At 37.7% G+C, this 24,226-nt stretch overlaps 1 protein-coding gene across 3 annotated transcripts in view; it reads left to right on the plus strand.

Annotated features, from left to right (window-relative positions):
• LOC110968495 (multiple epidermal growth factor-like domains protein 11) overlaps positions 1-24,226 on the plus strand; it is a 178,899-nt gene that overhangs the window by 58,229 nt on the left and 96,444 nt on the right. For all 3 annotated transcript variants that reach the window (XM_051940529.1, XM_051940532.1, XM_051940536.1), the window contains exon 6: positions 10,037-10,129. In XM_051940529.1, coding sequence (XP_051796489.1) covers positions 10,037-10,129 — 93 coding nt within the window. The remainder of the gene's footprint in view (positions 1-10,036; positions 10,130-24,226) is intronic.

The following is a 24,226-nucleotide window of genomic DNA, read 5'->3' on the forward strand; positions in this document are numbered from 1 at the left end:
ACTGACACAAATGATGGAAAAATGACACAAGAATGATAGGAAGATGGACAAATGAAACTAAAAACACATATGCAAAAATAACACAAAATTGTTACAAAATAACACAAAAATGACAAAAAATTATTCTAAAATGACAAAAATGGCATGAGAACGACAGAAAGATGCACAAATAACACTAAAAAGGCACAATGGACATAAAAAAGTGTAAAAATTACACAAAACTGGTACAAAAAGACACGAAACTGATACAAAACTATGTAAAAATGACACAAAAACATTCCAAAAGAGACAAAGTGGAGACAAAAGATATAAAAGTTACTCTAAAATGACACAAAAAGACACAAAAGGATGTAAAAATGACACAAAAACATTCCAAAAGACACAAAGTGGAGACAAGATATAAAAGTTACTCTAAAATGACACAAAGACACAAAAGGATGTAAAAATGACACAAAAACATTACAATAAGACACAAAACTGACACAAAGGATGCTAAAATTGCACAGAAAGACACAAAAAAGATAAAAAACATTGATAAATGCACAAAATTGATGAAACAATCCAGTTATTATTGATCACAAAGGTTCTGATCCATCAATAATAAGCCTAGTTATTTCTGATGGATTTTAACTAATATTTAGAGACTGTTTGGGCTAAAAAACACCAGAATCCACAGAAAATTGCTTCTTTTCTCCTTTTTCTGTAGATTTTATTGTATTTTTTGTTTCCCTAAATTCCTAAATTTGACTTTTTCTGTCATTTTATCTTTAAAATCAAAGGTCTGTTCCTCGGTCAGTGTAAAACGATGAATTCAGGATTCATTTTGCATGATTTAAACACTCCAAAAAGTCACATAATTAACGGTTTGCATAAACCTTTTCTAACAAGTTTCCACTTTGAACAATCAGTTTACAGATAAAATCAGATGCTGCTGCTTTAAACTTGAATATTTTCATGTTTTCCTGAAGAGCTTCGACTGATAAAGCGCTTGAAGCTGTAAACATTCAGGGTGCTGAGCTGCCATTTATTATAATTTTCACACAAAGGCGTTAAGACGGGTGAAGTACGGCAGCATAAAGTGTTTATTTACCTCGTTACAGTGATGGAGTGAAGAGTTTTATCACCTCCAGCCTCTTCAGGGTTTGATAAACGTCATCCGGTTTAACGGAAAAACACAGAGACACAAAACAACTGGAAAAAGATGAAGTAGGACTCCTGAAGTCTGTTTGTTGGAATCTAAAACAAGAAAAAAATAATGTTCAGAGACTTCCTGAGGCCATTTTTATTCAAACTCAGCCTAATTTTACATTTATTTTACATTTTTGGGACATTTGTTGTTTTATCGAACTGTATTGAACTTTTAGCAAATGTGGTTTTATTTTGAAATTTCCATTGGCTGCACCTGATTGGTCGAATGCTTCACTCGTGTTCTTTTACCTCCTGGATTTAAAGCCAAGCTGACATCATTTGTAAATTTTCTCTTTTATTGTGAAAAACTGTCTTTCTGTAAATATTTAAGGAATATTTATGATAAAAAACTTTGAGTTTTTGATGATTTCTCATTAAGAAGCTGCACAATTGTTCTGTGTGATGGAGAGATGTGATTACTGGAAGTGGAAAAGTCAAGCCCATCCGTCCATCCGTCCATCCGTCCATCCTCCATCCGTCCATCCATCCATCTCCTTCCTCTTATTTGGGGTCGGGTCGTGGAGGCAGCAGATGAAGCAGGTCGTTCCAGACGTTCCTCCTCCCAGCAGCACTTTCCAGCTCTTCCTGAAGGATCCCGAGGCGTTCCCAGGCCAAATGAGATATATAATCCCTCCAGAGGATTCTGGGTCTACCTCGGGGTCTCCTCCCAGGAGGACATGTTCAGAAAACCTCCAGAGGAAGTCTCCCTGGAGGATCAGAATCAGATGTCCAAACCACCTCCACTGGTTCCTTTAGAGGTGAAGGATCAGCAGATCTACTCTGAACTCCCTCTGGATGTCTGATCTTCTCCTCCTATCTCTAAGGCTGAACCCAGACACCCTACAGAGGAAGCTCATTTCAGGCACTTGTATCCATGATCTTGTTCTTTTGGTCACTACCCAGAGCTCATGACCATAGGTGAGGGTTGGAACGTAGCTGGATGGTAAATCTTCATCACGATGGTCCAATAAAACGCCCCCATTACTTCTGACGCTGCACCAATCCTCCTGTCCATCTCTCGCTCCATTTTCCATCACAACAAGATCCTGAGATACTTGAACTCTATCTCTGGGGGAAGCAACTTCCCCCAACCCAGAGGGAACAATCCACCGGTTTCTGGCAGAGAATCATGGCCTTGGACTTGGAGGTTCTGATCCACATCCCCATCCCTTCACATTCCGCTGCAAACCGCTCCAGTGCTGCTGAAGGTCTGATGAACCAAAAGAACCACATCATCTGCTAAAAGCAGAGATGTGATCCTGAGGTCCCCAAACCAGACACCATCCTCACCCCAACTGCACCTTGAGATCCATAAAGACCAGTCAGAGCCTCCCTTCCAGCACCTGAGAGTAAACTTTCCCAGGGAGGCTGAGATATTCCAGTACACACGTGGACAAAATTGTTGGTACCCCTCAGTTAAAGAAGGAAAAACCCACAATTCTCACTGAAATCACTTGAAACTCACAAAAGTAACAATAAATAAAAATTTATTGAAAATTAAATAATCAAAAACAGCCATTACTTTTGAATTGTTGATTAACATAATTATTTAAAAAAAACAAACTAATGAAACAGGCCTGGACAAAAATGATGGTACCTCTATAAAAGATTGAAAACTATTTGACCAGAGTGACATGATTAACTCAGGTGTGTCATTTAATTGACATCACAGGTGTTTCCAAACTCATAATCAGTCAGTCTGCCTATTTAAAGGGAGACAAGTAGTCACCCTGCTGTTTGGTGAAAAGGTGTGTACCACACTGAACATGGACAACAGAAAGCGAAGGAGAGAATTGTCCCAGGACATCCGAAAAAAAAATTATAGACAAACATGTTAAAGGTAAAGGCTATAAGACCATCTCTAAACAGCTTGAAGTTCCTGTGACAACAGTGGCTCATATTATTCAGAAGTTCAAGACCCACGGGACAGTAGCCAACCTCCCTGGACGTGGCCGCAAGAGGAAAATTGATGACAAATTGAAGAGATGGATCGTTGGAATTGTATCCAAAGAGCCCAGAGCAACCTCCAAAGAAATTAAAGGTGAACTCCAAGGCCAAGGTACATCAGTGTCAGATCGCACCATTCGTCGTTGTTTGAGCCAAAGTGGACTTCATGGGAGACGACCAAGGAGGACACCACTGCTGAAAAAAACTCATAAAAAAGCCAGACTGGAATTTGCAAAAATGCATGTTGACAAGCCACAAAGCTTCTGGGAGAATGTCCTTTGGACAGATGAGACCAAACTGGAGCTTTTTGGTAAGGCACATCAACTCTATGTTCGTAGACTCAAAAAGCAAGCATACGAAGAAAAGAACACTGTCCCTACGGTGAAACATGGAGGAGGCTCAGTAATGTTTTGGGGCTGCTTTGCTGCATCTGGCACAGGGTGTCTTGAAAGTGTGCAAGGTACGATGAAATCTGAAGACTATCAAGGCATTCTGGAGAGAAATGTGCTGCCTGGTGTCAGAAAGCTTGGTCTCAGTCGCAGGTCATGGGTCTTCCAACAGGACAACGATCCAAAACACACAGCCAAAAACACCCAAGAATGGCTGAGAGAAAAGCGTTGGACTATTCTAAAGTGGCCTTCTATGAGCCCAGATCTGAATCCCATTGAACATATGTGGAAGGAGCTGAAACATGCCATTTGGAGAAGACACCCATCAAACCTGAGACAACTGGAGCTGTTTGCTCATGAGGAGTGGGCCAAAATACCTGTTGACAGCTGCAGAACGCTCATTGACAAATACAGAAATCGTTTAATTGCAGTGATTGCCTCAAAAGGTTGTGCAACAAAATATTAAGTTATGGGTACCATCATTTTTGTCCAGCCCTATTTCATTAGTTTGTTTTTTTAAATAATTATGTTAATCAACAATTCAAAAGTGATGGCTGATTTTGATTATTTAATTTTCAATAAATTTTTATTTATTGTTACTTTTGTGAGTTTCAAGTGATTTCAGTGAGAATTGTGGGTTTTTCCTTCTTTAACTGAGGGGTACCAACAATTTTGTCCACGTGTGTAGTTGGAACTCATTCTCCAGTCTCCCTTTTTGAAAATGTGAGCCACCACCCCGGTCTGTAACTCCACAGGTACCATACCCGATGCCCATGCTACATTGTAGAGACGTGTCAACCAAGACAGTCCAACAATGTCCAGAGCCTTCAGCATCTCAGGGTGGATCTCATCCACACCTGGAGCCACCGAGGAGCTTCTTAACTACCTCGGCTACTTCTGCTTCAGGGATAGACGAAGATTCCTGACTCTTCGGGCTCTGTGTTTATCGGGTTCCAGAGTTCCTCAAAGTTCTCCTTCCACCTCCGACAGCATCCTCAGTACAGGTCAACAGTTCTCCACCAAAGGAAGAGTAAAGTCCTGCCTCTCCTTCCTGAGGCATCGAACGGTTTGCCACAACTTCCTTCAGGCCAACTGAAAGTCCTTCTCCATAGCCTCCCTGAACTCCTCCCACACCTGAGTTTTAGCTTCTACAACTGTCGCAGCTGCTGCCCTTTTGGCCGACTGGTATCTGTCAGCTGCTTTTGGAGACCCTGAGCCAGCCAGGGCCGGAACGGCCGCCTTCTTCAGCCTGACAGCTTCCCTCACCTCTGTCACAGGCACCGGTGACCAGTGACCTTCAGACCACAGCTCCTAACAGCTGCTTCTGCAATGGAGGCTTTGAACATGGACCACTCAGACTCCATGACCCCAACCTCCCCCAGGATGCAGGAGAAACTCTTCTGGAGGTGGGAATAGAAAACCCCACAGACTTTAGTTTAGTAGCTTTTTGCAAGTTTTGTCTTTATTGAAGCTAAAAAGTGTGATTTTCTGTGTTCCAGCAGCAGCTCCTCGACGTAAATCTGTCCTGAGTCGCTGCCAAATAGCTGCCCGTCTTAATGCACGAAGAACGCTGTAAAATGTTAACAAGCTGCAGCCGTAAATCCAGAACGGACGACTCTCTGTGGAGAAGACGCCATAAACACCGGCTTCACCGACTCCTGCAGCCCCCCGAACTCAGTTTTTCCTGCTGATTTTAAACAAACGAGTCGCCTCAGAAAACAGGTCACCGTGCTGCGTTCAGCAGCCTCCTTTCATGGTGCGTTCAGGAGCGTCCTCTTTCGTGCTGCGTTCAGGAGCGTCCTCTTTCGTGCTGCGTTCAGGAGCGTCCTCTTTCATGCTGCGTTCAGGAGCGTCCTCTTTCATGCTGCGTTCAGGAGCCTCCTCTTTCGTGCTGCGTTCAGGAACCTCCTCTTTAATGCTGCGTTCAGGAGCCTCCTCTTTCGTGCTGCGTTCAGGAGCCTCCTCTTTCGTGCTGCGTTCAGGAGCGTCCTCTTTCGTGCTGCGTTCAGGAGCCTCCTCTTTCGTGCTGCGTTCAGGAGCGTCTTCTTTCATGCTGCGTTCAGTAACGTCCTCTCGTGCTGCGGTTCAGGAGCTTCCTCTTTCGTGCTGCGTTCAGGAGCTTCCTCTTTCGTGCTGCATTCAGGAGCTTCCTCTTTCGTGCTGCGTTCAGGAGCGTCCTCTTTCATGCTGCGTTCAGGAGCCTCCTCTTTCATCAGCTCCACATTCATATGCGAGTCAAGCGTTGTGTTTCTCTGAGTCTCTGAGCTGTCAGTCTGATCTGATGCTGGATGTAGAATTCATAACGAATCTCAGGAGTTACAGGAAGTTCACTTCAGCTAAGATACCGCAATAATACAATTTATACTGATATATAAACACCCCCGTCAAAGGTTTTGAGACACTTTCTCATTCAAATAAATTAGAACCCGTCTCAAAACTGTTGACAGGGGTGTATATATATATATATATATAACATTTAAAAATACAAGTATTAATTTTGTTTTTTTAACTGATTTAAACACAGTAAATATAAGTATTTAAATAATTTATTTTCCAAAGTTGTAAAAGAACAAATTACTGTTTGTGTTGTTCAGATGTGAGTGAATATTATTTCATATTTTTGTATTTTTTATGAAAATCTCTGACTTTACTACATATAATCAGTAATGAAACAACACAGGAAGAATCAGTGAAATTATTTACTGTTTTTCAGTCAATATGCAAATTCTTTCTGTCAAATAATTATTATTTCAACTATTATTTTCAAATAGTTACAGCTGATTTAAATGCAGTCAAATGCTGTGAAAGAGTTAATTACAAATATTTAAAAAAATGCAAGAACAGATTTTTAGGGATTTTTTTTTACATTTTTGGCCCATTATTATGTAATTTTTGGATGATTTTACAAGTTATTTAACAAAATCTGTAAGTAATAAATGAATACATTAATTAAAAAATATTAAAAATTATTGGTAAAAACTTTTTTAATTTAACAACACAATAAAAATCTCATTTGAAAATCTGCAAAAGTAAATAACTAAATAAATAAATAAAAATTTGAAAATTAAGAGTTAAAATGTTTTTATTAATTTAACAAAACTGTTAAAATCTGTAAAATAGAAGTTGTATGTGATGAAAATTATGTGAAAAAATATTTTGTGTTTTTAAGTTATGTTTTTTTGTGATTTTAAGTAGTTATTTAACATCTGTAGAAAAGAATCTTTAAAAACAAATAAATTTAGAAACATTTAAAATGATTAAAAGCTGTATCTGTGCTGTGGCTGATGGTGCAGATTTTCTATTCCTCATCATAAAAACCTGCAGATTTTAGTGATTTCTCATAAAAAAATCTGCATAAATGTTCTGTGTGTTGCAGCAACTTGATAAGTGAAGGAGAAAAAAATCCAGTTTTATTCTTAAATCTGATCCTGGTGAGTTTAAACTTTTACATTTTGCTCCTTGAGGTCCATCAGAGCGACTCTTTCAGACTCTTTCTGCTGCTGAACGTCTTTTTTTTCTGCTTTTCCTCGTCCTCTGATGCTGACAGAAGTCGTTTATCATCTCCGCCGTACGTTTGTGTCTCGGTGAAATATTACAGCAGGAATGGAGATGTCAGCGGCGCTAATCTGCCGTCTGAACAACGCAGATAAAACGTTTCTATCAGCTGACCGGCATCTCTGCATGTCTGAGGAAAACAGGTTTTATTCTGAAAACATTAATATTAACCAGCGGACACAGTTTGTTGTCTAAAACAGCAGCAGAGCCGACATGTTAAAGGACTCTGAGAGGTAAAAACGTTGCATGTTTACACATTAACTTCATGTTATTAAAACTAAAGCAATCTGTTATCTGACAGATTTAAAACCTCTGAGTCAGATCAGATCTTTGCCTTTTTTATTTTTTTTTTTACCAAAATCCTCCACTGTGGTCAATCGTTGCCCTGAAGCAGGAAGTCGTTCCCGTCTAATCAAGACATTATCCTCCAGAGTAAAGTCTTTTTAGCATAAAGTTTATGTGCTGAGCTGCACAGAAAAGACTATAATAAATGATAATTAGAATCATAACCTTGGAAGATCTTCTCAGGATCCGATGAACTCTGGGATGTTTGCACACTCAGAGGATTCTGTTGACAAAATAATGACAAAGTTTAACAGAAAAGGGCTCAAAAGACATGTTTTCTTTACAAAAAAATCAATAAAATCCCAACATTTATAAAAGAATATACTGTTTTTGGGATTTCCCACAGTCCTTGAACACATCGTACAGAAAAAAGGGATATTTTTCATCAAAATGTCATTTAGAAATTCTTCAGAAATGAACCATTTGTGTTAAATGAATTTTGTAAAAAATCTAAAATTCTGCGCTTCCTGTTGCAACCGTAAAGTTGTGACAGAATCCAGTGTGATGTACAGTCAGGTTAAAACAATTCAGAGAGTTTTCACGTTGAACTGCAGTCAGTGTTTCCTCAGAGAGACGGAGAGGAAGATCTGAAACTACATGAACTCACATTAACCGACTCAAAAATGGTGTAAAGTGGCAGCAACTTGTCCAGAACGGCTGAAAAAAAAATTAAAATGCCATTAAAAATTATCATCAGAGGAAAATCTAATATTAGAAGTCTGGAGAGACTGAAAACTTTGACATTTTTGTGTTCAAAATTACAGAAACGTTTCAAAAATGGTTCAAAATATTGCTCAGAATTGTCTAAAATTTGTCCAAATTTACATAATTTTTTATTGTTTATTAACCTTTATGTAACCTGGAGGAATCCCACTGAGATTAACTATATTGTTTCTTCAGAAAATCTTCAAAAAGGACACAAAATGAACAGAACAAAAAGGGCAGAAACTACCATAAAGACACAGAATTGACCGCAAAAGACACAAAAACACCACAAAATAATACTGAATCACCACAAAAATAGGTGAAATTATCACAGAACAGAAACAATGCAAACAGACACAAAATCACCACAAAAAGATGCGAAATCACCAAAAAAGATGAAAAAATTACCAAAAAGATGCAAAATTACCACAAAAAGATGCAAAATTACCCCAAAAAATATGCTAAATTTCCAAAAAAGATGAAAAAAATTACCAAAAAGATGCAAAATTACCAAAAAAATGCAAAATTACCAAAAAAAGTATCAGAATTACCACAAAAAAGGCTAAAAGATACACAAAAAGATAAACTACCACAAAAGGCTTTTTAAAAAGATTTTATAGTCCATAATGACTCAAGAACTATTAAAAATTACTTAAAATGAGTGTAGAAATGGTCATGAGAGGAGAGCCAAAGCTAGTAGATGAATGAATAAAAGCAGCCCGGCTCAGAAACAGAGAACAGAGGAGCAGGTTGTTGGAGATCCATTCAGCATGGAGGAACATCTTCTACTGATGATGAGCAGAGGAGAGAGGAAAAGTCTGAGAGGCTGTTAAAGATGGAGAATATCTACAGGATGTGGAGACAAAATCACCACAGAGACACATAGAAGAACCAAAATGAGACACAAAACAAGAAAAATAACAGTTTGTGGAGCCTCTAAAAATGTTAAATATGTGCAGTTTGTAGAACCTCCATTTTTCCAAACTAGTGGCAAAACTAGTGAGACTCAGAATGTCCACAATTTGTCATTTTAAACCAGTTTTTAGTTGTTTTAAGTTCCAAAGAATTTTGACTTTTTTTTTGGTTACTTTGAACAAATGTTAAGTTATTGTGGACAGAGATGAGTAATTATGGAAGTTGTGTGTTATTTTAGACGATATTTGCTACACATTAGACATGGAACAGAATAGAACACTTTTTATTGTCATTATACACACACAATGTACGATGAAATAAAAATCTGAGTTCTCTCTCCTCCTTCATGATGTTCTGGTTCCACAGAGCTGCAGGACTTAAGATTGCAGAGAAAAATTAATTTTGTGATTGTTTTGTGTTTTTTGTAACGTCTTTTTGTGTAATTTGTGCGTCTTTTTATGCTATTTTTGCCTCTTTGTGTCTTTCTGTCATTTTGCTCCTGAGACATTTCTCTGTAGAAAATCATATGAGGAAGCAGCTGAGCAGAAACGTTTAGAGGTTAAGGCAAAGCAAATTTATTTATATAGCACATTTCAACAACGAGGCGATTCAAAGTGCTTTCCAAAGACATTAAGACAGAGGATGACAACAATTATTAAAAGAAAAACAAAAGAAAACATTTATGAAATCATTAAAAAAAGGTCAGAACAGTAAAAAGATGAAAAACAAGAGTCAGAAAACAAGGGCTGTTTAAAATAACTGTCATAAAATAAGATTTAAAATAACTTAATTTAATCAAAAGCAGCTGAGAGCAGGTACGTCTTCAGAATGGACTTAAATGTGCTCAGAGTTTCAGCTGATCTACAGTTTTCTGGGAGTTTGTTCCATATATATGGGGCATAGAAGCTGAATGCAGCTTCTTCGTGTTTAAAACAGACTTCATCATTTCTGTTGTGTTTCTGTTGTTAACGCTGCTTTTTGTTCCTCCTCAGCATTGTGTACTGAAGAATGTGCTCATGGACGTTGTGTTTCTCCTGATACCTGCCAGTGTGAGCCCGGCTGGGGAGGCCTGGACTGCTCTAGTGGTGAGTACCGCTAATCAGTTAGCATCAAGCTAACCGACTGTTAGCATCAGCCTGCCGTTCTCCTCTTCTTCTGCTGTTTGCTTTGTGAAGCACGAGCCTCGTAGATGCTGGAAACGATGAGTTTGGGTGATTGTCAGTGAGTTTTATCCTCAGTCCTTCATCGCTGTTCTGATGGGGCTCCATCACTGCATCCTGAGCTTAGCAGCACTTAGCAGCGGTTGTGTTTTATCAAACAGAAAGACTGTTTTTGAGCTTCTGTAGCAGAGTAACTGATGATGAGGTGCAGTCAGACCATTCTTCATCGCTGTGCAGATAGGTCTGGTTATGTGGCTCTAACAGAGAAGCTAACGGATCATTTAGTAGAACCAAAGTTTCACTGTGAGTTTGGTTCTTTTTATTCATCCTGCTTCATCTTTTGTCTCATATTTATGTCATAAAAAGCTCCATCTGATCATCACATGTGACTCAAACACACCATGAACACATATTTACTCCTGGAAGACTTTAGACACTTTACAGGTCGTATTTATCTGTGATGTGTTTGGATGTTTAGTGCAGATAGACGAATCGTAAGTGATCTACAGAAAACTTTCTTCTTTTACTCTCACTCCATCTTTACACCAAGTTTTTGTGTAATCCTGTATATTCAAATGGTGCGTAAACAATACAATGTGTAAGTATCTCGACATTGTGTGAAAATATTTTGACATAACATGAAAATATCTCACCATAACCTGGAAATATATTCACACTATGTGGAACTGTCTGAAAATACTGTGAAAATATCCCAACATAACTTGAAAATATCTCGACATAATGTGAAAATATCTCAACATAACGTGAAAATATCTCGACATAATGTGAAAATATCTCAACATAACGGGAAAATATCTCGACATAATGTGAAAATATCTCAACATAACGGGAAAATATCTCGACATAATGTGAAAATATCTCAACATAACGTGAAAATATCTCGACATAATGTGTAAGTATCTCAACATTGTGTGGAAATATCTCGACATGGCATGACATCATCTTGACACGGTGTGAAAATAGCTCGACATTGAGTGGAAATATGTTGACCCAATATGAAAGTATCTCAACATAACCTGTGAAAGTGTCTTGACAGTGTGAAAATAACTTGTCATGTAGAAATATCTCAACAAAATGTAAAAATATGTCAACATCACGTGAAAATATCTGACATCTAGGGAAAATATCTCATCTTCATGTGGAAATATATTGACATATATTTACAACACGAAAATATCTCAATATAACGTGCAAATATATTGACGTAATGTGGAAGTATCTTGACATTATCTGGAAATATCTCGCTGTACTATGAAATCTCGACATAACATGAAAGCATCTAAACGTTGTGTGGAAATATCTCGACATAACGTGAAAATATGCTATAAAATGTTAAAGTATCTTGAATATAAGGTGAAACTATGTTGACTTTGTGTAGAAATATCTCACCATAGCATGAAAGTATCTGAACATTATGTGGAAATATCTTGTTTTAACATCAAAATATTCTGCTGTAGTTTGAAAATATCTTTTTACAGCTGGTTCTGGCATCATAATGTTAAAATATCTTCTTGTCTGTTGCTGAAACCATCTTTATATAACTTGAACATTTCATTTAAGAGGAAAGTGTCTCATCATAGTATAAATTTATCCTCTCATTTCATTAAAACATCTTGTTAAAACTTCAAAATATCTCATGATGAGGAAATATCGTGTCTTGATGCAAAATTAAACATCTGTAAAATATTAGTGTTTATTTTCCAGATGTAAAATGTAACAGTAAAATGTGTTAAAAGAACAAATTGAATGGATTAATATAGATTTTTAATGTTGATTTTTTGATGGTTTTGGTCTGTTTTTTGTGGTTAACATGTAATTTCATATTTATTTAACAAAACATAACAGAAACTTCCTTAAAAATTACCTTCAAAACCTTTTTGGCCTTTCCTTCTTCTTTTATTGTACAAATCAGAGCTTAATGTGCATGAATCAGAGCTGCAGCTTTAATAACTGTTGACAGCTTAATGATCACAGATTGACATTTGAAAGCCTCCACGTCGTCTGTCTTTAACCTTCTGCTGCCGTAAACGACACATTTCCCCGGCGAGGCTCATCTCTGAACTAATCTGTTGTAGGTAAATAAAGGAAAAGTTTAATGAGCCAGAAGGACATCATCGTTTTCCTGCTCGCTGCTTTAAATTCCGGTTTCGGTTCATTTTTAGGCCACAGAAACAGTTTAAAGTGTCTGCAGAGTGGAGGAAAACAAGTCATTATATACAGCAGATGCAGACAGAATGCAGGCAAACACCAAAACACAAACCTCCCCTGAGTTTAAAAGAAGATAGCGTCTCTGGATGTTCGGCAGCAGGTTTGACGCTCTGCACAATGTGGAGGTGAATAAAGTGAAAGCTGTCAGCCGCAAAATCTGAGGCCGAGCCAATAAAATCTTACAGAACCGATCAGATTGATGTCAAAAGTTTTACAGTTAAATTTCCCAGACGGCTGCTGTCTCATGTTTAATATTAAAGGGTTTAAATTCTCCTCCAGTCAGACTGAGCTGTGAAGGAAACAAAGTGAACTTTACTGCATAAAACCTACTGTCAGAGCTGCTTCTTTACAAACCCACTCTGACTTCCTGTTAGTTCTGTAGAATTACACATCAGTTTTATTAATGCCATGTAAATATTGTGATAACAAGGTGCTGTACATGTTATTTCAGTGTTGTAGCATGAAGATATGTTGTTCTAATTCAAAAGCATGAAAATAAGTTCAAATGTAGAAAACATCTCGTCACAATGTGCAAATATCTTGTTAAAGCATGACAATATCTCAAAATAGCGTGAAAAACATCTTGATAATGCACTCAAACTGCTCATTATTAAATACAAATGTCTTGTTGTGATGTAAGCGCATCTTGTTATTGCGTGAAAATATATTTTAATTTGACAAAAGATATGTCATAAAGATGTGAAAAGATCTCAACATAACATAAAAGTACTTCTACATAGTGTGAAAATATCTCGACATCATGTGGAAATATTTCATTTAGACATGAAAACACCTCAACATCATGCAAAACAATCGGAACAAAACCTGAAAATATCTCGACATCATGTGGAAATATTTAGTTTAAACTTAAAAATATCTTAAAGCGTGAAAATGTCTTCACGAAATGTGCAAATATCGCAACATTGAGTGCAAATATCTTGTTGCAGCATAAAAAAACCATGAAAAACAACTTGATAATCCATGAAAATTTCTCATTACACATAAATATCTTGTCGTGATGTGAACACAACATAATATTCATAACAGCAGGATAATAGCAGGATCTTGTAAAAATGTGAAAATATCTCAACTTAATGTCAAAATATTTCAAGATTATGAGAAAATACCTAGTTAAAACATGAAAATATCTCGACATAACAGGAAAATACTTCTACATGTCTTGTTATATTGTGAACATATGTTGCTTAACTTGAAAACATTTCAACAACATGTAGCAGTATCTCGTCATTCCAGTTTTAAATCCCAAAATATCTCATCCTGACGAGAAAATATCTTGGCTAAAATGTATGCAAAATTATCTTATCATAGTGAGAAAATATCTTGATATAACTTGAAAATTACATGTTTAGCAGGAAAATATCTCAGCATAATGTCAAATATCTTGTCTCGATGCAAAATATCTTGTTAGAAATTGAAAGTATATCACATGATGCAAAATGATCTCATCTTAATGTGAAAATATCGTTATATTGTTGAAATATCTTGCCATAGCATGAAAATAACATATTTAACATGAAAGTTAAAGGAACCATAACTGATTTAATGAGCCATTCGCAGTTTCACTGTACCGGCCGTGTGTACTTAGACTTGCATGGCTTAATCTTTGAGACAAGCATATGCTACTGGCAGGATCAACCAGGTAGCCCAGACGGGACGAGCATAGAGCTGCGTGGCGGCGCCCGGCCGGGACCGGGGGCCGCGAAGCGTGGCTGTGCTGGGGGGTGAGCGGACAGATGGTGTTGGCTTGGAGAAATGACCGTGTTGTCTGGAGGGTCGAGGTTGTAAATGTTGGACCTCACTTAGCAGCAAGCATCCCAGATCCAGGAACAGCTGGGGAAAAACCTGAAAGGCTGCTAGAGGGAAATTCCAGCTCAATGTTTCTTACACCAGTGGATGAGAAAGAAATATTGGATATTGTTAAAGAATGTAAAAATAAAAAGTCTACTGATGTGAATGACATTGATATGATAGTGAAAAAAGTCATTGAGGGGATTTGAAAACCTTTAACATACATCTGTAACTTTTTATTCCAAACGGGTTCATTTCCAAACAAAATGAAAATAGCAAAGGTAATACCTCTATACAAAACTGGGAACAAACACCACTTCACAAACTACAGGCCTGTCTCACTACTTCCACAATTCTCCAAAATATTAGAAAAACTATTTAACGACAGATTGGATTCATTCTTAGAGAAGCACAATTTACTCAGTGACAGCCAGTATGTATTCAGATCTAACAGATCAACATCATTAGCAATCTTAGAATCAATCGAGGAGATCACAAATGCCATAGACCAAAAAAAATATGCAGTGGGGTTATTCACTGATCTGAAAAAAGCTTTTGACACAATAAATCATGATATATTAATCAATAAACTGGAAAGGTGTGGTATCAGGGGTGTTGCATTAAAATGGATTACAAGCTACTTGAGACAGAGACAGCAGTTTGTGAAGCTGGGTAATGTTAGTTCAGCATGTTTGGACATTGCTTGTGGCGTCCCCCAGGGGTCAGTGTTAGGACCAAAACTTTTCCTGCTCTATATAAATGATATCTGTAAAGTTTCCAAGTGGTTTAAGTTAATCCTATTTGCAGATGATACAAATATTTTCTGCTCTGGTGAAAATTTTCATAAATTATTAGAAGATATTACTGCAGAAATGAGAATATTAAAAATATTGTTTGACAGAAACAAATTATCGCTAAATTTAAATAAGACAAAAGTAATGATATTTAGTAACTGCAGAATAAATTCACATGTACAAATCGAGTTAGATGGAGTGCAAATAGAAAGAGTTTCTCAGCATAAATTCCTCGGGGTAACAATAGATGAAAAGATTAACTGGAAATCACATATTAAACATGTACACAATAAAATGTCGAAAAGTATCTCAGTGTTATATAAAGCAAAACAGGTGCTGGATCAGAAGTCACTCCACATTATTTACTGTTCACTAGTCTTACTATACTTAAACTACTGTGTAGAGGTTTGGGGCAATAATTACAAGAGTTCATTACATTCATTATTCATTCTCCAAAAAAGGGCAAGAAGGATAATTCACAAGGTCGGGTATCTGGAGCACACCAACTCCTTATTCTTACGGTCAAAATTATTCAAAATCACAGATTTGGTGGGCAGCACAAATAATGTACAAGGCCCAAAATAAAATACTACCAGGAAATATTCTGAATTTTTTAGTAGTCGAGATGGGAGATATGATTTAAGAAGAAAATGCAACTTCAAAACGTGTAGTGCCTGAACCACCAGGAAAAGTTTCTGTGTTTCAGTCTGTGGAGTCAGACTGTGGAACCGTATGAATGTGGAGTTGAAGCAATGTACAAGTATAAACCAGTTTAAAATACAGTATAAAAACATGATTTTTGCACGATATAAGGAGGCAGAGGGGGCTTGACTTATGCCAGGTGTTTACAGGAGTTATGGTTTATGTTGTTAATTAGTTAATTGCTAAGGATGAATTGCTGTTTTGTTTCTAGTTCATTTCTCTTTAGTGTGAGGGTATGTGCATGTATGTATGTATATATATATATATATATATATATATATATATATGTATGTATGTGTATGTACATATATATGTGTGTATGAATGCGTATATGTACATAGGTGTATGTAGGTGTTGGTGTGTGTGTGTGTGTGTGTATGAATATATAGAAATGTGTGTATATGTGTATTTATATAAACATGGATATGGGTGTATATATTTATAGAGATAAATATAAATAGATATTATATTACTTTATTGTATCTTACATGTATAAATATAAATTGAATTTTATATAATTACATTTTAGGAAGCTGGAAATTATCAATCAATAGTTTATGGAAAAGGGGTGGGATTAAATAAGTGTTTGCTCACTTCTTCTCACTCCTTTTCAAATAGATCTAGTCCAGAAGTGTGGCAAATTTTTTTCTTCTTTATGAAATTGTTTTGTATGCATGTGTATGGACATGTATGTACAGGAGTCTTGGGCATGTATGTCTATCTGTGTTTGTATGTATGTGTATGCATATGCAGTATATATATGGATATATAATATCCATTCTTTGCTCATCTGATACTCGTGTTTACATATTTGAAATAAATATCTCAATCAAAAATCAATCAAAGTATTTCATCATAGTATATAAATATCTCTTCATTCCACTCGAATATCTTCTTTAAACCCCGAAATGTCTCATCATGGCAAGAATATATCTTGTCTTGATGGAAAACTATCTCATCTTAATGTGAAAATATTTCACGATAATACAAAAAAATCTTATAAATACCTTAAAGTATTCATCATAATATGAAAATATCTCTTTTAATGTCAGCATAATTCATCGTAATGTGAAAATATCTCTTTTAACATGAACAGAATTCATCATAATGTAAAAATACTTAGTTTTTCCCTTAAAAAACCCGTTTAGAAGTGAAGAAGTTTTGCTGCAGTCCAGTTTAAAGCTCCAGCCTGAGGCCACTATGAGGGGATTTGGGGTCTATCGACTCCTGATGAGTCCTTCAGCCCTTCAGCCCCTCGTTTTATTGGACCGCTCATCTGTTTACCTGCTTTTATTGCTGCTTTCGGACTGAAGGGACCAAAGTCGAGCCATCGGGGGTTAAATAAATCCAGCAGGAAAGAAGGAGTATCGAGCTGCACTAATGTCGCTGTTTAAGGAGGTAAACACGAGCAAACGGCTTCACTTGTGGAAGTTAGTCTGATTCCCCCTCCGTCCTTCTGCTTCTGTTGGTTTCATGTGAAGCTGCATGAAGCCGCTCTGCAGATAAAAACATTCATTTCACATGAATCTGTCGCCTGTTAGAGAACAGATTCCTGAAGAAATCAGAGGAAATGAGTCCCGCCGTTTGTTCTGAGAGCCTCCATGATTTCATCACTTTGTCTTTTAAATCTCCAGGTGAGTCACATGTTTTCCTGCATCCTGATTGGTCGGCTGAAGTGGAAGTTCGTTAGTCTGAACGCATCACACCGACCCGACGGCAAACCGTTCAGTAATTATCCTCTGACGAGAAAACGTCCAGCTGAGATCTGCTGATCAGAGTCAAACATAACAGACAAACTAAAGTTCATTTTATGTGTCAGGAAATCATCTCAGCACAGATTTTAGCCGCCTCTGGTTGTTTTCATGCAGAAAATTGACCTTTCTTTGGTGCTGTTGTGATGTCTGCGGTGGGATTTTAGCACAAATTCAAGAGAAATAATGAAAAAGCAGCAAATATCTGTAAAATCATCAGATTTTTAAAGAGATAATCAGTGAAAATTTAAAATAAGGTGAAAATGTAGCAGAAAAAATATGTTTAAGTTCACAACCTGTAAAGTACAACTGTTGAAAAAACAAACATATCTGGAAAATAATTACAATAATTCTTTGGCAAATAATAATTTTTTACACATAACATGAAAATATCTCAACTTAACATTAAAATATCTCGAGATTACACAAAAATACTTTAGTATAACAAAATATTTCAGTATAACATAAAATATCTTAACATGAAAATATTTCAATGTAACATTAAAAGATTTCGATGTAACATGAAAATATCTCAACTTAACATTAAAATATCTCGAGATAGCATGAAAATATATTGACATAATATTAAAATGTTTCAGTATAACATGCAAATATCTCAATATAACAAAGTATCTTAGCGTGGAAATATCTCAATATAATATGAAGATATCTCGACATAACATGAAAACATCTAAATACAACATGAACTGAACAAATCTTTTTTTATTTTTACTGTTTATTTGAAGCATCACTTCCTTCATTCTGAATCCGATGTAGTTTTTAGGAGCTGCTGTTCCGTTTAAACCCTTCCTGTGCTTCTATAGCTGAGGTCTTTGAGTTCTGTTTGAACATGTCCAACTCTGTGAACAAACCTGAGGATTCCTGAGTTTCTTTCCAGTGGAACCAACCAGATTAAGCTGGAAGCTGCTTCAGGAGTTGCTCCGCCAGCAGCTTTAGAACTCAGAGAGGACAGAAGAGGAAGGACAAAGTAAAGACGATGAGGATGAAGGAGATGAAGAGGAATCAGATAGAGAGGAGGAACGCTGCAGAGATGACAAAGATTCTTAACGAGGAGAATCAAATCTGTGCTTCAGGAGAGAATCACTGTGATCAGCAGGATCATTGTGACTGCAGATTAGTTAACTCTGCTGCTGTTTGCTTGATTTTATTTTAAAAAGAAAAAAACAATAGAAACAATGGAACCACTAGGACCAACAGAACCAATATTTGTGGTTGTTTTGTGTCTCTGTGGGTGTTTTGTGTCTCTTTGTGGGTGTTTTGTGTCTCTGTGGGTGTTTTGTGTCTCTTTGTGGGTGTTTTCTGTCTCTTTGTGGTTGTTTTGTGTCTCTTTGTGGTTGTTTTGTGTCTCTCTGTGGTTGTTTTGTGTCTCTTTGAGGTTGTTTAGTGTTTCTTTGTGGTTGTTTTGTGTCTCTTTGAGGTTGTTTAGTGTTTCTTTGTGGTTGTTTTGTGTCTTTCTGGTTGTTTTGTGTCTCTTTGTGGTCATTTTCTGTCTCCCTGTGGTCGTTTTGTGTCGCTTTGTGGTCGTTTTGTGTCTCTCTGTGGTTCTTTTGTGTCTCTCTGTGGTTCTTTTGTGTCTTTCTGGTAGTTTTGTGTCTCTTTGTGGTTGTTTTCAATTTAACAACGCATCATTGAAAGGGTTTCTTGTTGTTGTATTTATTCTATCAGAGTTGTGTTGTTGGTGTTGTGTCGTCTCTTCGGTCTATTGTGTGTTTTTAACCTGACATGCCTCCGTTTCGCTGTGTTTCTTGCGGTAAATGTCAGCGGGGTTCATTCTGCTCCCAGACGGCTGAAGGAGGCGACAGTTTAATTCCAGCCAGCTGCAGGAAGTGACCTGGTGAACACAAAGGATTATGGGTAGTTGACCTCGCCGCTCTGCCGGCTTCTCCGGGGGGAAGTCGGGTTGGAGTTCATGAACCCAGAGAGCAGCGGCGAGGTTTCTCTCTGCATCTCAGGACTCCATTAGTTACCATGGAAACGGGACTTTAATGAACTCTGCTTTCGCTGACGAGGTTCAGAGTTTCCTCCTGGAGCTGAAAACGTACGAAGAACAGCGTCAGAGTTTAAAATGAAGCTGGTCTGGTGTTCAGTAGCTTCAGGTAGAGAAGTTAATGAAACTTTATTCTGTCAACTATCAACATGTTTGCAATTTAAAAGCTTTATTTGAATCATGGAAGTAGTTGTTTTGGTTGTTTTGTGTCTTTTTATGGTCATTTTGTGTTTATTTTCAATCTTTTTGTCTCTTTGTAGAAGTTTTGTGTGTATTTTGTTTCTGTGTGTGTCTTTTTTGTCATTTGTGTGTCTTATTATGGTGGTTTAACGTCTCTTTGCATCTCTCTGTGACCATTTCACATCTCTTTTGTGGTAGTTTTGTGTCTCTTTCTGATGGTTTTGCATCTTTTTGTGGTGATTTTGTGTCTCTTTGTGGTCGATTTGTGTTTCTTTGTGATCATTTTGCATCTTTTTGTTGTCATTTTGCATCTGTAGTACTTTTTAGTCTCTGTGGTCATGTTGTGCTTCTTCGGAATTGTTTTGTCTCCATTTGTGGTCACTTTGTGTCTCTTTGTGGTACTTTTGTGCATTTTGAGGTCTTTTTCCATTTTCTTGGCCATTTGTGTCTCTTCTTTTGGGTCATTTGTGTATATTTGTGAACATTTTGCATCTCTTTAGTAATTTTGTATCTCTTTGCAGTTATTTGGTGTCTTTTGGGATTTGTTTCTCTTTGTGGTCGATTTGTGTGTTTTGTGGCCATTTTGCATCTCTTTTGGGTCATTTTGTGCTTCTTTGTGATGATTTTGCATCTTTTTGTCGTGGTTTGTGACCATTTGTAGTCATGTGTTTTGTGATCATCTGGGCTTCTCTCTGGTCATTTTATGTCTCCTTGTGGTCATTTTATGTCTTCTTGTGGTCATTTTGTGTCTTTATGGGGTCATTTTGTGTCTTTTTGGGGTCTTTTTGCATCTCTCTGTGGTTGATTTGTGTTTGTCGTCATTTTGTGCCGCTTTGGAGTCATTTTGTGTCTCTGGGTTTGTTTTGTGCCGATTTGTGTGTCTTTTTGGTCATTTGCATGTCTCATTTTGGTGGTGTAGTCGATTATATAGTCGATTGGTGCTTCTTTTTAGTCGGTTTGTGTTTGTTTTGGTCAAAATGAGGTCAATTTTTGTCTCTTTTTGAACATTTCGCATCTGTTTGTGGTGATTTTCTGCCTTTTTGGGCTCATTTTCTGCCTCTTTGTAATGATTGTGCATCATTTTTTAGTCATTTTCTGTCTCCTTTTGGCTGTTTTGCATCTCTTGTGAGTCTTTATGTGTTTTTTGTGATCATTTTGCATCTCTTTGTAGTCATTATGTCTTTTTTTGGATGTTTTGCATCTGTTTGGGGTCATTTTGAATCTCTTTGTGGTCATTTCGTGTTTCTATCTGATAATTTTCTGTCTCTTTTTGGCCTTTTTGCATCCTGTTTGGGTCGTTTCGTGTCTCTGCGGCCGTACATCGAGCATCTCCTTTTCTTTCTTGTGAACATGTTGATGTTGGGTGGCATTGTAGAGTCCGCTGTGGTTGCTGCTGCTCACCAGACTTTCATCAGAGCAGCGTTCATGCAGAGGAAACATGCAAACACGACAACAGAAGCCTTGTAAGCAGCAGAACGGCAGGTGGGCAGACATTCAGCCGTCCACCGTTAGAGCTGCTTTCCTGTCCTGGCGTCGCTGCCGTTAAACCCGTCAAGGTGTTGAGAGCACAAAGCCTCTCCGGTTTCCTCCTCGTCTTATCTCTCGGCGCCACTCTGCAGCTCCACGGCTTCCTCACATCCATCCACACTCGGCTCCCGCTTCTGATTTGTGTTTGTTTCCCGACACCTTTTTACCGCCGACTTTATTCATCATCTCACAGTTTATATTCTGTATCTCCTCCACAGCGCAGATAGGAATAAATAAAGAGTATTTATGGACCACCGACGGCACCGACGCAGATTAGATCTACGGAGGCCAAAGTCACAGAGAACGAAGCGAGCATTAAACTGATTGGACGGTTTTTAAACGCAGCAGAGAAAACACGTCTTTATTTAAGTAACACACAACGCTTAAGGTCTGAATAATAAAGTACAACGTTTTCTCTGTAACAGAAGCAGAACAACATGAAGATGCTCTTCTGACAGTAAATATTGTCTAAAATAACATCAGACTTGTACTCATATCTGTCCACATTAAAACCTGTCCAAAGTAACCAAACAAAATGTCCACATTCTTTTCAACTTAAACAAAAAAGTGAAAATTTGTTCAAAATGGCAATTTTTAAAACATTACGGCCAACTTTTTGTCTTGTTTTTGTTGTTTTCTGCCTTGTCCGTATTATTCTTCGCCTTATTTTTCTTGCTTTGTGATGTTTTGTCTCATTTTTTTGATGTCTTATTTTTCTTGTTTTGACTTTTTTAGTTTTTTTAAAGAATTCTGTTAGATAAAACGGTTAATTTTTGACAAATTTCTGAATCAGACCGGTGGAATAAAGTGACGTTTATCTTCTGCCACATGGTGCGTTCAGGGACTGTCGGAAAATTCATGATCCGACAGTTCTCTTTGTTTTTACGGTTAAATAAAAGAAAACGTGTTTTTCTAACCTGCTGGTGGGTTTTGCTTTGAGGAGCTCAGAACATGAAGGCTTTTTTCTGATGTTCTTGTAATAAATAACAAATCTAAACCCAAGGTCCACTTAAAGGCTCCTGGAGAGCTTTCAGCTGCGTATCCTGGCCTTCATCATGAGTAGAGACCGTATTTATAGTTCAAACATACACGTGTTGTGCTCTTTATCCACATAATACATCTAAACTCATGTTTCTGAAGGACTCTGGTGGTTATTCAGTGGAATAGGTTCATTCTTGAACTGTAATAGCTCCTTTTCTCTCAATAGTTTTCAGTTTAAATCACTTTTATTTGCACTAAAAACACCACAGATTGTTCTTTAATTGTAGATTTAATCATACAGCATGTTTTTATGATTTATTTATTATTTTTAATCATCTCACACTCTAAAAATATGGTTTTGGCTCAACTAAAGCTGTTAGCTCTGTGGTTTGCATCAATGTTCAGTGAAATGATCTTTATCCAATAAACCACAGTGAGTTAGATGAATTATTTTACAGCCTAAATAATGATTGGCAGCAAAAACACACAGATATCTACATTAATTATTCATTAAGAACACATCTTCACACGTTTAAGGCTTAAATTATTCTGTATTTACTGTTAAAAACTGTATGTTTGCAGAAAGCTTTGGCTCACAAACCTGTTCTTGTACCTGTCTCTTTGTGGTCGTTTTGTGTCTTTGTCGTTGTTTTGTGTCTCTTTTTATTGTTTTGTGTCTCTTTGTGGCTGTTTTGTGTCTCTTTGTGTTTGTTGTGTGTCTCTTTGTGGTCGTTTTGTGTCTCTTTGTGGTTGTTTTGTGTCTCTTTGTGGCTGTTTTGTGTCTCTTTGTGGTGGTTTTGTGTCTCTGCAGTGGTTTTGTGTATCTTTGTGGTTTCGTGCATCTTTCTGGTCATTTTGTGTCTTCTTGTGTGAGCAACGTTTCTAATTTTAATCATTTAAATCAGTAATTGTTTTTATTTTGTAGCTGTGCGTTCATCTAAAGTGGTAAAAAAACAAAAACAGGTTCCTTGAAAGTCTTTTTAAAGTCTCAGCCGTCAGCGTTTGAACCTTCTGCTTGGTGGCGTCTAAAGCCTGGTGTGGGTAAATGAGCTGTGGGAGGAAACAGGCGTGGGCTTTGGGAGGTTAACTTCCTCCGTGGGAGTCGAGGAGCTTCGATTCGTTAAGAAGCAGACGTGACATGTTTCTGGGAGTTATATCCCCGGAGGAGTGACTGGAAGGTCGTCGCTCCGCCGGGAGACAAGAGGCGGCAAAGTCAGGACCGATGGAAAAAATGGAGGAAGAAGAAGAAGCTGCTGATAGACTCAATGAGAGACCGAAGCCTCCTGGGAGCAGCAGCACCAGATTACCTCCTCACAATTAGGCCCTATTTAGGTTTTATCTGGAGGTCGAGGAGTTCAAGGACACAATCCTGCTGCTGGAAAACGTTTAGCTCACCTGAACCAGACAGCACATTAGTGGAGGGAATTATGGGATGGAAGGAGTCTTTATAGGCTTTTAACGTCCTCTGCAAAGTCACACATGTCCCTCAGAAGCTGCTTCATTTCCTTCATCCAAACATCACTTTCTACACAACACATGACGTTCCTGCTGTCCTCTGCAGCTTTCTGCTCTGATTAGACATGACAAAGAGACACAAAACGACCACAAAGTGACACAAAATGACCACGAGACAGAAAATGACCGCAGAGAGACACAAGACAACCACAAAGAGAAACAAAAACAACCGCAAAGAGACACAAAACAACCACAACGAGACAGAAAACGACCACAATGAGACAGAAAACGACCACAACGAGACGCAAAACGAGCACAACGAGACGCAAAACGACCACGAGACGCAAAACGGCCACAAAGAGACGCAAAACGGCCACAACGAGACGCAAAACGACCACAACGAGACGCAAAACGACCACAACGAGACGCAAAACGGCCACAAATGGACGCAAAACGAGCACAAAGGGATGCAAAATGGCCACAACGAGACGCAAAACGGCCACAAATGGACGCAAAACGAGCACAACGAGACGCAAAACGGCCACAACGAGACGCAAAACGAGCACAACGAGACGCAAAACGGCCA

The sequence above is a fragment of the Acanthochromis polyacanthus genome, chromosome 2 (assembly GCF_021347895.1).
Source record: "Acanthochromis polyacanthus isolate Apoly-LR-REF ecotype Palm Island chromosome 2, KAUST_Apoly_ChrSc, whole genome shotgun sequence".
In the NCBI taxonomy this organism is placed as follows: Eukaryota; Metazoa; Chordata; class Actinopteri; family Pomacentridae; genus Acanthochromis; species Acanthochromis polyacanthus.